Source organism: Nestor notabilis, unplaced genomic scaffold, assembly GCF_000696875.1.
Source record: "Nestor notabilis isolate BGI_N333 unplaced genomic scaffold, ASM69687v1 scaffold8194, whole genome shotgun sequence".
NCBI classification, from domain to species: Eukaryota; Metazoa; Chordata; class Aves; order Psittaciformes; family Psittacidae; genus Nestor; species Nestor notabilis.
Genome location: NW_009926839.1, coordinates 31,010 through 43,704, shown reverse-complemented (window position 1 = coordinate 43,704; position 12,695 = coordinate 31,010). Strand labels below are relative to the sequence as shown.

General features: G+C 44.7%; 1 protein-coding gene across 1 annotated transcript in view; it reads left to right on the top strand.

Moving 5' to 3' along the window:
- Nucleotides 1–444: 444 nt before the first annotated feature.
- TCF20 (transcription factor 20 (AR1)) overlaps nucleotides 445–12,695 on the top strand; it is a 39,425-nt gene continuing 27,174 nt past the window's right edge. The window contains exon 1 of the mRNA XM_010013765.1: nucleotides 445–6,077. Coding sequence (XP_010012067.1) covers nucleotides 474–6,077 — 5,604 coding nt within the window. The 5' untranslated portion in view covers nucleotides 445–473. The remainder of the gene's footprint in view (nucleotides 6,078–12,695) is intronic.

Here is a 12,695-nt window from a genome sequence, read left to right as displayed (position 1 = left end):
AGTGTTTTGCAGGGTTCTTGTTGCATCTTTAAACATGGTAGCAAATGCTTGATTACTCCCAGTATTAGCCATGAAAAATAGCTGGAGGGTGGTAAGGATTGTTCTTCATTGCTTTGTAAAAATAGTGTTGCAAGTTTGTTTCTTCCGGGGCACATAAACAGACCCAGTTAGTAAATGCCTGCAGGGAATTATTAAAGCTGAAGATGTGCTCCAACTGGTAGTAACCTAGTGATTTTTGTTCTTGAAAGTGAGTGATTCCTTCCTCTTACTTGCACTACTTAGAAGGGTGGAAAGTTGCAAGGAGAGGGGATACCCATTGATGTAGGAAACAAAAACTTAATTTTAATAGCCATTAAAACAGCGAAATAGAGCAGTGGTGTTGGTGTGACTGGGAGATGTGGATGCTATACCTTTTTTTCTCTCTTTTTCTCCCCATTTAGGGCTTCACAGTTGCTGCTTGGCTGCTGAACAGCATGCAGTCCTTCCGGGAGCAGAATAGTTATCACGGAAACCAGCAGAGCTACCCACAGGAAGTGCAAGGTTCATCCCGACTGCAGCAGTTCAGCCCCCGGCAGCAGGCCCAGATGTTCCAGAGCTTTGGAGGAGGTGCTGGCAGTGGATGTCGTGGAGCAACAGGAACCTCTACAGCAATGCCTGGTGAAAGCTCTGGCCATCAGAGCTATCAAGGTTTCAGAAAAGAAACAGGAGAGTTTTACTATATGGCTGCCAATAAAGATCCAGTAGTGTCAGGAGGGCAGCAGCCACCTCAGCGCAGGCCTTCTGGACCAGTACAGAGCTACGGTCCCCCTCAAGGGAGTAGCTTTGGGAGTCAGTATGGAAGTGAGGGACACGTGGGCCAGTTTCAAACACAGCACTCGACCCTTGGGAGTGTATCCCACTATCAACAGGATTATACTGGTCCTTTTTCTCCAGGGAGTTCCCAGTATCAGCAGCAGGCTTCTAGCCAGCAGCAAGTGCAGCAGCTGAGGCAGCAGATCTATCAATCTCATCAGCCTTTACCCCAGGCTTCCAGCCAGTCTGCTTCTAGCACCTCACACTTGCAGCCAATGCAGCGTCCATCTACCCTGCCTTCCTCTGCTTCTGGGTACCAGTTACGAGTGGGTCAGTTCAGCCAACACTATCAGCCACCTTCGTCGTCGTCGTCCTCCTCGTTCCCGTCCCCACAGCGTTTTGGCCAGTCGGGACAGAATTACGACGGAAGCTACAGCGTGAATTCTGGCTCGCAGTATGAAGGCCATGCTGTGGGTTCCAATGCACAGGCATATGGGACCCAGTCAAACTACAGCTTTCAGACTCAACCAATGAAAAGCTTTGAGCAGTCGAAGCTGCCCCAAAGTGGGCAGCAGGGGCAGCAGCAACAGCATCCACCTCAGCATGTAATGCAGTATTCAAATGCTGCTACCAAACTCTCTCTTCAAAGTCAAGTGGGACAGTACAGCCAGACCGAAGTTCCTGTAAGGTCACCGATGCAGTTCCACCAAAACTTCAGTCCAATCTCTAATCCATCTCCTGCTGCATCTGTAGTTCAGTCTCCAAGCTGCAGCTCTACCCCTTCTCCACTCATGACAGGTGGAGATAATCTCCAGTGTGGGCAAGGCAACATGTCCATGGGTTCTAGAAACCGAATCCTGCAGATGATGCCTCAGCTGAGTCCTACACCATCTATGATGCCAAGCCCCAATGCTCATGGAGGAGGATTCAAGGGGTTTGGGATGGAAGGACTCCAGGAAAAAAGACTCACAGATCCAGGGCTGAGCAGCCTGAGTGCTCTAAGTTCTCAAGTGGCCAATCTGCCCAACACTGTCCAGCACATGTTGCTCTCGGATGCCTTGGCACCTCAGAAGAAAAGTTCCAAAAGGTCATCCTCTTCAAAGAAGGCTGACAGCTGCACCAACTCAGAAGGCTCCTCCCAGGCAGAGGAGCAGCTTAAGTCTCCCCTGGCAGAGTCCCTTGATGGTGGCTGTTCCAGTAGTTCAGAGGACCACGGAGAAAGGGTGAGACAGCTGAGTGGCCAGAGCACCAGCTCAGACACCACTTACAAAGGGGGTAACTTGGAGAGATCCAACTCCTCACCAGCACAAGGCTCTCAGAACGAGCCATCAAAACTCAGCAGCAGCCCTGCAGCTAGGGAAGATGTGGCCTCCCCTGGTGCGAAGGAAGCTGTGGTGGCTGTAGAAAATGCCCCCAAAGTAAATGAAAAGGCAGTTGGGGTGATTGTCTCCCGGGAAGCCATGACAGGAAGAGTAGAAAAGTCAGGTGGACAAGATAAACCTGCACAAGATGATGCTTCCACAGCCACTCAGGCACCAGCTAGTGGTAGTGGAGCAAAAGAAGCTGGGCAGGTAGGGACGCAGCCAGAAACTCAAGGAGGAAGCAAAGGAAGCAAAAGTGGAGATAACACTAACCATAATGGAGAGGGGAACAGCCAGCCTGGTCATGCAGTTGTTGGGCCAAATTTTCCTGCAAGAACAGAACCTTCCAAATCTCCTGGCAGTTTAAGGTACAGTTACAAGGATAATGTAGCAGCTGGTATACAGAGAAATATCGGTGGCTTTCCACAGTATCCTTCTAGTCAAGAAAAACTGGATTTTCCAGGGCACAGTGAGCGCAAAGGCCGGAATGAGAAGTTTCCCAGCCTCCTGCAGGAGGTCTTACAGGGGTACCACCACCACCATCCAGACAGAAGGTACTCCAGGAACGCACAAGAACACTCTGGGATGGCTGGGAGCTTGGAGGGAGCCATGAGGCCCAATATCTTAATTAGTCAAACCAATGAATTGACCAATAGAGGCCTCTTAAATAAAAGCATGGGGTCTCTCCTGGAAAGCCCTCACTGGGGTCCCTGGGATAGGAAGTCTGGCAGTGCAGCTCCTGATATGAAGCAGATAAATCTAGCTGATTACCCTATTGCTAGAAAGTTTGATGTGGAGTCTCAGTCTTCTGCCCATGAAGGGGGAACACTGTCAGAGCGGAGGTCAGTGATCTGTGACATATCTCCTTTAAGGCAGCTTGTCAGAGATCCTGGCCCTCACCCAATGGGGCACATGGGTCCTGAGGGCAGAAGTGGAAGGAGCGAACGTCTTGCCCCTGGTTTGAGCCAGTCAGTAATACTCCCTGGTGGTTTAGTATCCATGGAAACCAAGATGAAAGCTCACAGTGGGCAAATAAAAGAGGAAGATTTTGAACAGTCGAAGAGCTCAGCTAGTCTCAACAGTAAAAAAACGGGAGACCATTGTCATCCTGCTGGCATCAAGCATGAATCTTTCCGAGGCAACGCTAGCCCTGGAGCTGCGGTTTCCGATGCTACTCCAGACTACATTCACCAGCAGGACAGCAGATCAATGCAGATGAGACGAGGACCTGGCAGAACTGGAAGCAGCAGGGGCAAATCGCCTTCTCAGTTTCAGGATCTTGCCGATAAGCTGAAAATGTCACCAGGCAGAAGCAGAGGCCCAGGGACAGATCTGCATCACATGAACCCACATATGACGCTATCTGAAAGAGTCAACAGGGCTTCCTTGCATTCTGCTTACCCTCAGAATTCAGAAGGCCCATCTTTGGCTTCAGCATATCACACAAATGCTAGGCCTCATGCTTTCAGTGACCCTAACCAGAGTTTAAATTCCCAGTACCATTACAAGAGACAGATGTACCAGCAACAGCAAGAAGAGTACAAAGATTGGGCAAGCAGCACTGCTCAGGGTGTGATTGCTGCAGCTCAGCACAGGCAGGAAGGAGCAAGGAAGAGCCCAAGACAACAGCAGTTTCTGGAACGAGTAAGGAGCCCTGTAAAAAATGACAAGGATGGAATGATGTACTTTCAAGGTAGCTCTTACCACGATACTGGAAGCCAGGAGGCTGGCCGCTGTGTTATGGGGAGCGACAGTACTCAGAGCAAATGTACTGAACTGAAACATGGCAACCAGAAGTTGCAGCATCATGAATCTGGTTGGGACCTCTCCCGGCAAACTTCTCCGGCCAAAAGCAGCGGCCCTCTCGGACCCAACCAAAAAAGATACTGCCCTCAAGAAAGCGATGGGCATCGACGAGAAGAAGCTACAGATTTGCCCAAGCCAAGCAATGCCATGCTCAGGCTTCCTGGCCAGGAAGACCAGTCTCCTCAAAATCCATTAATTATGAGGAGGAGAGTCCGTTCTTTCATCTCGCCTATCCCTACCAAAAGACAGCCACATGATATGAAGCATAGTGGTAGTGAAGATAAAGGGCGTCTGATGACTTCAGCAAAAGAAGGAGCTGATAAAACATACAACTCCTATGCCCATTCATCTCAAAGCCAAGATGCTGGCAAGTCAGTTGCAAAGGCAGATTCCTTCAAGAATCTGCCAAGTCCTGATAATAGGAATTGCCCTGCTGTTTCCCTCACGAGCCCGGCTAAGACCAAAATATTGCCCCCGAGAAAGGGGCGAGGATTAAAACTGGAAGCTATTGTTCAAAAAATTACGTCTCCTAATATTAGGAGAAGCGTTTCTACCAACAGTGCTGAAACTGGTGCAGATACTGTCACTCTTGATGACATCCTGTCCCTTAAGAGTGGATCTGAAGGAGGAAATATGACTGGACATGGACCAGAGGCTGAAAAGAGAAAAGGAGAGGTGTCAGATCAAGTGGGGCCAGCCAACCAGGACACAACTGGAGAAATAACTCTTCCGAGATCTTCAGAAGACTGGCAAAGCAGTGAGGATGATAAAACCAAGAAAAAGGTCCCTGAAACTGCCAGTGTTGGTAAAGAAGGAGCAGGATCCAGTGCAGCAGCACCATCTTCTCAGAAGTCGTTTGGTCAGGGAAGGTCAGATGGATCTGTAAGCGGAGCTGGAACTCTGACCTTTTCTGACTCAAAACCAATTTCCCCTTCCAGTGTGTTTACTTCTGAATCAAATCCAAAGTCTGAGGAAAAAGATGGAGATGTGACAAACATTTCACCCAAGCCAGATGGTTTCCCTCCAAAGGGATATTTTCCCTCTGGAAAGAAAAAGGGGAGGCCAATTGGGAGCGTGAACAAGCAGAAGAAGCAACAGCAACAACAGCAGCAGCAACAGCAGCAACTGCCCCCACCGCCCCCACCCCCACCAGTACCTTCACAGTCTTCAGAAGGGGAAGTTGTTGGTGAGCCAAAGCCGAAGAGGCAAAGGAGGGAGAGGAGAAAACCTGCAGCACAGCCACGGAAGCGTAAGCCTAGACGGGCTGCTCCAATTGTGGAGCCTCAAGAACCAGAGATCAAGCTTAAATATGCTACCCAGTCTGTAGATAAAACTGACTCCAAAAATAAGTTCTTTTTCCCTTATATTCACGTGGTAAACAAGTGTGACTTAGGCGCTGTGTGCACAATCATTAATGCAGAGGAAGAAGAGCAGAACAAATTGGTGAGAGGTCGGAAAGGACAGCGGTCTTCAACACCCCCTCCTAGCAATGTGGAGAGCAAAGTGCTGCCCACCTCAACTTTCGTGCTGCAAGGCCCTGTAGTAACAGAGTCTTCTGTCTTAGGGCCTCTGGTTTGCTGCCTGTGTGGCAAATGGGCCAACTATCGTAACATGGGTGACCTCTTTGGCCCTTTCTACCCCCAGGATTATGCAGCCACCTTGCCCAAGAACCCACCTCCAAAGAGGGCCACAGAAATGCAGAGCAAGGTCAAGGTACGGCACAAAGGTGCTGCTAATGGTTCCAAGACAGATACGGAAGAGGAAGAGGAACAGCAACAACAGAAGGAACAAAGAAGCCTAGCTGCTCATCCCCGCTTTAAGAGGCGGCACCGCTCTGAGGACTGTAGTGGAGCCTCTCGGTCACTTTCAAGGGGACCTGCTTGTAAAAAGGCAGCCACTGACGGTGGCAGTGGTGGTGAAAAGACTCCTTTGGACTCAAAACCGTCTATGCCCACTTCAGAAGGTGGCACTGAGCTGGAGTTACATATTCCTGTACTACCTCTTGACAGCAATGAATTTTGGGTCCATGAGGGTTGTATTCTCTGGGCCAATGGAATCTACCTGGTCTGTGGCAGGCTCTATGGGCTGCAGGAAGCTGTGGAGATGGCAAAAGAGATGGTGAGTACCTAACCTTGCTATATCTAATGATTTATTTTTTTTCCCATTTGCAATATGTATACCATTTGGAATACCTTTTTTTTTTTTTCCCCCCTTGTTCTTCTCTCATGTCTTGAACAATCATCTTTCATCTTAAATGTATTTCTAGTGATGTCCTTTTAATGACCTTGTTTAGATCTATGCCACATCTGATCAGATAGTTTTCTGGCATCAAAAAGCTGGATGCTTCTTACCTACTAAATGTTCTGGATGTCTGAAGGCTTTCTGATGACTACAGTGATCTCCCCACTCCCTCAACCCCTTTATTCTATCCTATTACATAATTAGTATTTTGGGGGGCTCTTTTTGGAGTTATACAGTGAAAGGACAAGTAGGAGCAGACACAAATTGCAACAAAGAAAATTCCAATTCAATATTAGGCAAAAAATTCCATGGTGAAGGTGGTCGGACATTGGATTGAAGGGAGGGGGAATGACAGAAGGTGCGGCAGGGGTCCCTTCCAACTGAAGTTACTCTGTGATTGCAATACGTGTTGCACAACAGTAGAAGAATTTACAACCCGTATGAGGTGGATAGAGTAGAATCGTGCAGAGGTCTGCAAGCTTTAAGTGAAATGTGGGTGGGTTTAGTATTGATTAGTATGGATTATACCATAAATTATACTGATAACTGACTTCATCCAAAGTGCATGTGTAAAAGAAATAGGTAAAATTAAAGCGGGGACCTGTTTGTGGATGGAGACACTTGCTATTCTTGATTTTTCTAAGACAGAAGCTGATGCTTTAAAAAATCACAGTTGGGTGGCTTGGTTTGCCATCATCAGTATGTTGCATCTCTTTATTTATGGTTACCTCTTGCTTCATGCTCTCTGTCCTCAGCCAGAGCATGGAGGAGGAGGCGCTAGACTACTTTTTCCTGTTGCCTTCAGGTTCTTCCATTCTCTAAAGAGTGTTGGGATCCATTTTGTATCTTCTCTACCCTCTGTATTGTTACATGCAGCGTGCTTGTTTCCTCCCCATGAGCTTTTTCTCTTCAAGTTTGATTCCTGGCTTGTTCTGAATTTTCACTTACTGTTCTTTGGCAGTAATTACATGCTTCTTTGCCCTAACTTGATTTAGCCTGCATTCTTCTTTCTAGCCTCTCATTAAACAAAGTCAGTTAATTTCATTTGGTTTTCATCCAGCCGTGCCTGTGTGCTTGTTCTGATGCAACTGTTGAAGTTCTTATCTTTGATAATTGCAAGGTTTCTTTCAAGATTTCCACCACCATTTGGATTCTACTTGTGATGTGGCCATGCTTTCATATGTCTTGTAGTTTACCAGTATATTGGATCGCTCCAGCCAGATAGTCCCTTTTTCCTCTTTTTTTTAAGGCATGTCTTTCATTTATGATTCTTGTTTTTCTCTAATAGCAAATGCCAAGTTCTTGAAGCACTGGAGTTGTCCTCCAGCAATCCATTTTGTGTTCCTGTACCTGCAAGGGGTGTGAGCCCAGCAGAAACATGCTATGTTGATAGGCTGTGATCAAACTTGTCAAAGAGCAGCCAGTTATCCACAACATTTTTTACGGGCTTTGCATGTTGTTTGACATGTAGTTCTTTCTCTGCGTGGGATCTTGACTTTCTGACTGAATATACTTTGGCCTACCCTTTATCACTTTCTTCCAAGTGTTGTGATCATCTCTTTGTCACAAATAGAACATTTCTTTACTCCTTTTCTTAACCCTTTCATCTTCTCTTATGGCACTGTACAAGAATATCTCCTTATCCCTTGAACCTTGTGTCTTTTCTCTTTACCTCTTTCCTTTAATCACTTGCTTAACTCCTAGCTTTTCTTTTCCTACATAAGTACCTGTAGACATGAGTGTTTGCCATTTTTTGAAAAAAGATGAGTACAAAATGCCTGTGGCCTCTTTTGCCTTTGCAGCTACCTCTTAATTTCCTTTCCCTTTTTTATCTCAAAATTCTTTGAGTGCATTGTCTGGGGCTCTTGTCCTCCACTGTGGTTTTGATTGTGCTTTACTACAATTGTAATCAGTGTTAATGGTGAACTCTTTCTAGCTAAGGTTCAGATGCAGTACTTAATTTTTCTTTCCCTGTCAGCTACATTTATCACCATCAGCTGTGCTGCTGTTGGAAGTGTTGTTCCACCTTTGTTGCCTGTCTGTATCCTCTTTTGATTACCTCCTTTCTTTCCGCTGCTTTTGCAGAGGCTGTTGTTCATTACTCCCAGCTTTTTATGTGGCATTCACTGAAGTTCTGCTTGTGCTTTCCTTCCCTTTATCCTGGAACACCGTGTCTTTGGAGAGCTTTTGGTAACCCAGTAGCTTTTTTTCCCCAGAGTCTTGTAGAGCTTCCTTTTTACTCCAGATTCATGTTCGTCAGGCACGAACTTAAATTGTTCTGAAACTCACAGTGAGTTCTCGGACTCTCACTTTGAAATGTGACTTAATTTACACCATCCTTAATCCATCAACTGCCATCTTGTTCTGATTTTTCTTGTCACTCAGACTTACAATCTCATTTGATTCTAAAATTATTTCTTCCTAATGCTTCCTGTTTAAGGCTCTAAGAAATGCTGCTTGCTTTTCTGTGTATGAGAAGTAATATGTAGCCTTCCTGTGTTCTCCACTGTCCTGTTTGAGTCTGTTTAGTTACAAGACTCTGAACTGAGGCAGGGACTATTTTCATGTGTGTGCTTTGTTATGGACAAACACATTAAGAGGTATCCTAGCTGAATGCTGGGCTCTTCTCTTCTGCCTTACATACAGAAGACTAATCCATTTTTCACCTCTGTCACAAATAATGGTATAGGTTTTCTTCCAGCATTGTTGTTGGGTTTTTTTATCCTTAACCTTTTTATCCTATAGTAGCAAATTGTAGTGCCGTATTCTCCTCTGGAAGCAATATATCCTCCCCCTTCAGATAGAAGAGGGTTATGTGCCACATGAGGATGGCCATCAGGGTATTCAGAGCTGTACCTGCCAGAAGCCATCCCCAGGCAGTGGAAAGGCTGTGCTGAAGTAGACTCTCTTGCCCCACTGCCTGAGGATAGCCTTCTGGCTCAGACAGCTAATTTCCTATGCTTGTTGTTAAGCTCGTTCTTACCTTTTCCTTGCTTTGCAAGTGCATTTTCTCTTCGTTCTCTGTGACATGCAGTTCATCAGTGTTAGTGTCTGGAAAAGCAGACGTGCAAACCATGTAGCTGCTTCTAGCAGGAGAGAGTAGACAGATGTGTGCAGAAGCATACAGGAATCTAGGTGTTCGATTTTGAGTGGCTAAGGAAAGACATTAGTTTATGGCATGTGAAGGGTCATGAGCCTGGAAGTAAATAATTCATGTATGTAACACACTCTGTGCAAATGAAACACTGCCATAATTCAAAATCTATGTAAATTGCTTGTAATACCCGCAAAGGGCAAATGTGCACCAAATTTAAATGGAATCCATACCATCGAGTTGAAGTCTTTTCTTTAGAGATCTGACTCTATTGTTGTTGCTTTTGCAGCATCCCAGCATAGAAATAAGAAACTTAAACTTCTAGTCAAAGGCAAGAAACCATCAAACCATAATGCAGATGTAGTGGCATAAGTAACCCCATTCTCTGTTTCTTGTTCTCACACAAACTCACCTTTTTTCTCACATGGAAGGTTATTACAGATTTATTCCCCCTCCCCCCTAACACCTCTGTTTCTCATTTGCCTTCTAGAATCAGGAAGGAATTTGAAACATTTTTCTTGCTGTGTTAAGTTTTCTGTTCCTTAGATGAATAAATGTCTGATTTTTACTGCAGGCTTTTTCTTGAGAACAGCCCCATAGTCAGTCTCAAGGAAGGCTTAGAACGCCTGTGAGGTTGCTCAAAGATCACCTTGTACCAGATGCTCTAGAAGAATTTGAGAGGAGAAGGTATTATCTTGAAAAGGTTTATCAAACTGTGAAGTCACTCTCCTGAGCTTTGAGCTTTCCTTAAAGTATGATTTCACCCTAGACTGAAAATGTGAGTGTATTGTCTTCTAAGCAGCAACCCGTGTTAGAATCTCCTTTTTTCAAAGGCAGAAAAGGTGTTCCTCTTGCTCTGGCCTCTCTGGAAGGCTTCTTGGCTCTGAGAATGTGAACAGCTGAGCAGATTAATTGGGCTGCTTCACATGCAGAATGGCTTAATCCTTCTTATTTTAAGGTTCAAATTGGATATCCCAGCAGATGGACCTACCTGCCAAGTAGTCTTTCTTTCTCTCTTAAACTGTTGTTAAAACCATAGTAAGGTTGCTAACTGGCCTTCTTAAGAGTTAGACATTTTTGGTTCCAAGGCTAATGAAACCTTGAACTGAAGAAACACCATCTCTCTAGTTCTGGATGATCCTGTTGCCTATAAAATGCTTTCTTTCAAATATTGAAGATAGCCAGACACCATGTTCTGGGCTAGTTAAAGCAGATTGTAAGTGATTTGGGATAAGATCTTTGCTTTGTGATATTAAGAAACTTACAGCAGATATTCCTGCAGCAGGCTTGAAAATATGTCTGTATTCTTCCTCTGGAAAATTTTTGGTCTCTCCTCTTTATTTCTTTGCATTTATAGATTTGGAAAACTAAGAGTTGCATGCAGTTTTCTGTAAATACCTTTAAGGAAACAGTTTCCCATCTTGTTTATCTTCTCTTTGTTTTCCTATTCATCAGAAACTTACTTTCATGCAAGGTGAAATCTTCGGTTGCCTTCGAAACTGGCAAAATTATGGTGTAGCTTCGGTAGTTATCAGCAGATTTAACATTCAAAAGAATCGATGGTCTTCATTCTCACCATTAAATTGAAGAAGCTGTGAGTGAACAACAACGCACAGCACATTGTTAGGTTGAAGATAGTTCTGCTGTTGTTTTCTGAAGAGCTGTTCACTAGGAGGTGAAATTTCTTTAGATAAACACTTACTTTTCCAAGGCAGAGGCCTGGCATGCATATTACTTGTGGCTTTTTTTTCATGTGTTTGGTTTTTGGGTTTTGTTTCTTCTATGTTTATTTTTATTTTTATTTTTTTCTTATTCTCCCCACCTCCCCTTGTCAGAATTGACCTTGCTGTGAAGGTAAATGTAGCTTTTGTTTCTGCTGACAGTGCTCTGTGAAAGGAGAACTTGTTTATCCCCATTTTAAAGATCTCTTTTAAATGGCCTAAAGAATTTAATGCTTTTCTCATCAATCTCTTCTTTGCTCCCAGCTTGGGAAATCTTTTAATCCTTACACATGGAAAGTAGTCCTTGGAACTTGTTGCTTCTTACTGAAATGATCATCTTGGGTTTCAGTCAGGAGAACTTCAGAGTTGCAAGTGGTGAAGGATAAAATCTGCCCATGGTCTACAGTACAATGGAAGGAGATTCTGGGCTTTCTGTCAGCAATCTGGAATTTTGTCTGTTCTGCTGTCCATGGATTACCTTTCAAAGCCTGCTGCTTACCTGAAGATGAGAAATGTGTCTGCTTTAGAGCTGTTAACAAGCCTGTTCAGAAGGTCAAACTGATTCTGGAGATAGTTCGTAAGAACCACATATAGGCTCACAGAAGTTGAGAACCTAAATGCATGTCGCTCTTTTTGCAAATGGATACTTAAAGTAATGGGGTTTTTTCCTAGTACAGTTGGGCAGTGGCAGCCTTCTGCCTCACATTGAGTGTGTCTTTAGTTTGTAAACCTACCTCTAGCCCTACATAGATACCCAGATTGTATGGAGAACAGCTTCTGGTTTCACACACTGTACTGGACCACTTTAGACTCCTGAGCTCCCATGGTATCTTATACATGGGCATCTGTACCACGGAGGAAATCAGGATTGCCTATTTATAATACTTTGTTTACTCTGTTGCTTTTATAGAACCATTTTCTTTTGTTTATCTCGGCCATTCTGGACTCTAGCTGTAAATTTGGTAAAGAAAGGTGCCTACAGGGATCAATAGGGATAACGCTATTTATATTCTCAGATTTGGGAAATCAAAGCCTGACAAAAACGTTTCCATGCTCTGTAAGTAATTGCTCTTAAAACGTTCCTAACTGTGTGGCTAATCAAATGCCTAAGCTAGGGAATCAGTATGAGCTGAGAAAATTGTGGAAGGTTAGCTGCCTCTGGCAAAAGTTTCTAGCCCCAGAAACCGAAGTAGTGTGTCACCATGAGTCTGAAGGTGTAAGTTTATTCTGAATGTCTCATTTGGCATGGATGTGCTTTGTTATCCCTAAGCCAGGCTAGTAGTGATTTGCTGTCAAGAGGGGTGATCCCACTTCATCCTCTTTGCAAGCTGCTTGCTTCCCTTGTGCTAGAGCTGCATTTGCACAGTGGGTTGACTTCTAGCTAGCTAATCCATCAGAAGACTAGTTTGAGGTGGGGATCTTTGTGCCAGATCAGCCATCTGAATCCACGTACTCTCTGAACCACGTTGACTGCCTCTTGACAGGGAAGGCCCTTTCCACTGGTAATTAGAACCAATAGATCAAGTTAGCTGTAACACAGAATTGTGCCCAGGTGACACCACCACTTGAAAGTGTTTTAAACCTACAGTGCCACTGTTTCTAAGTGTTGGGAGAGGAATGCTGACTTTTTTAAATTCATTATCCTCCTTTTTAGAGAAGAAAAATGTGCAGAACCTGACT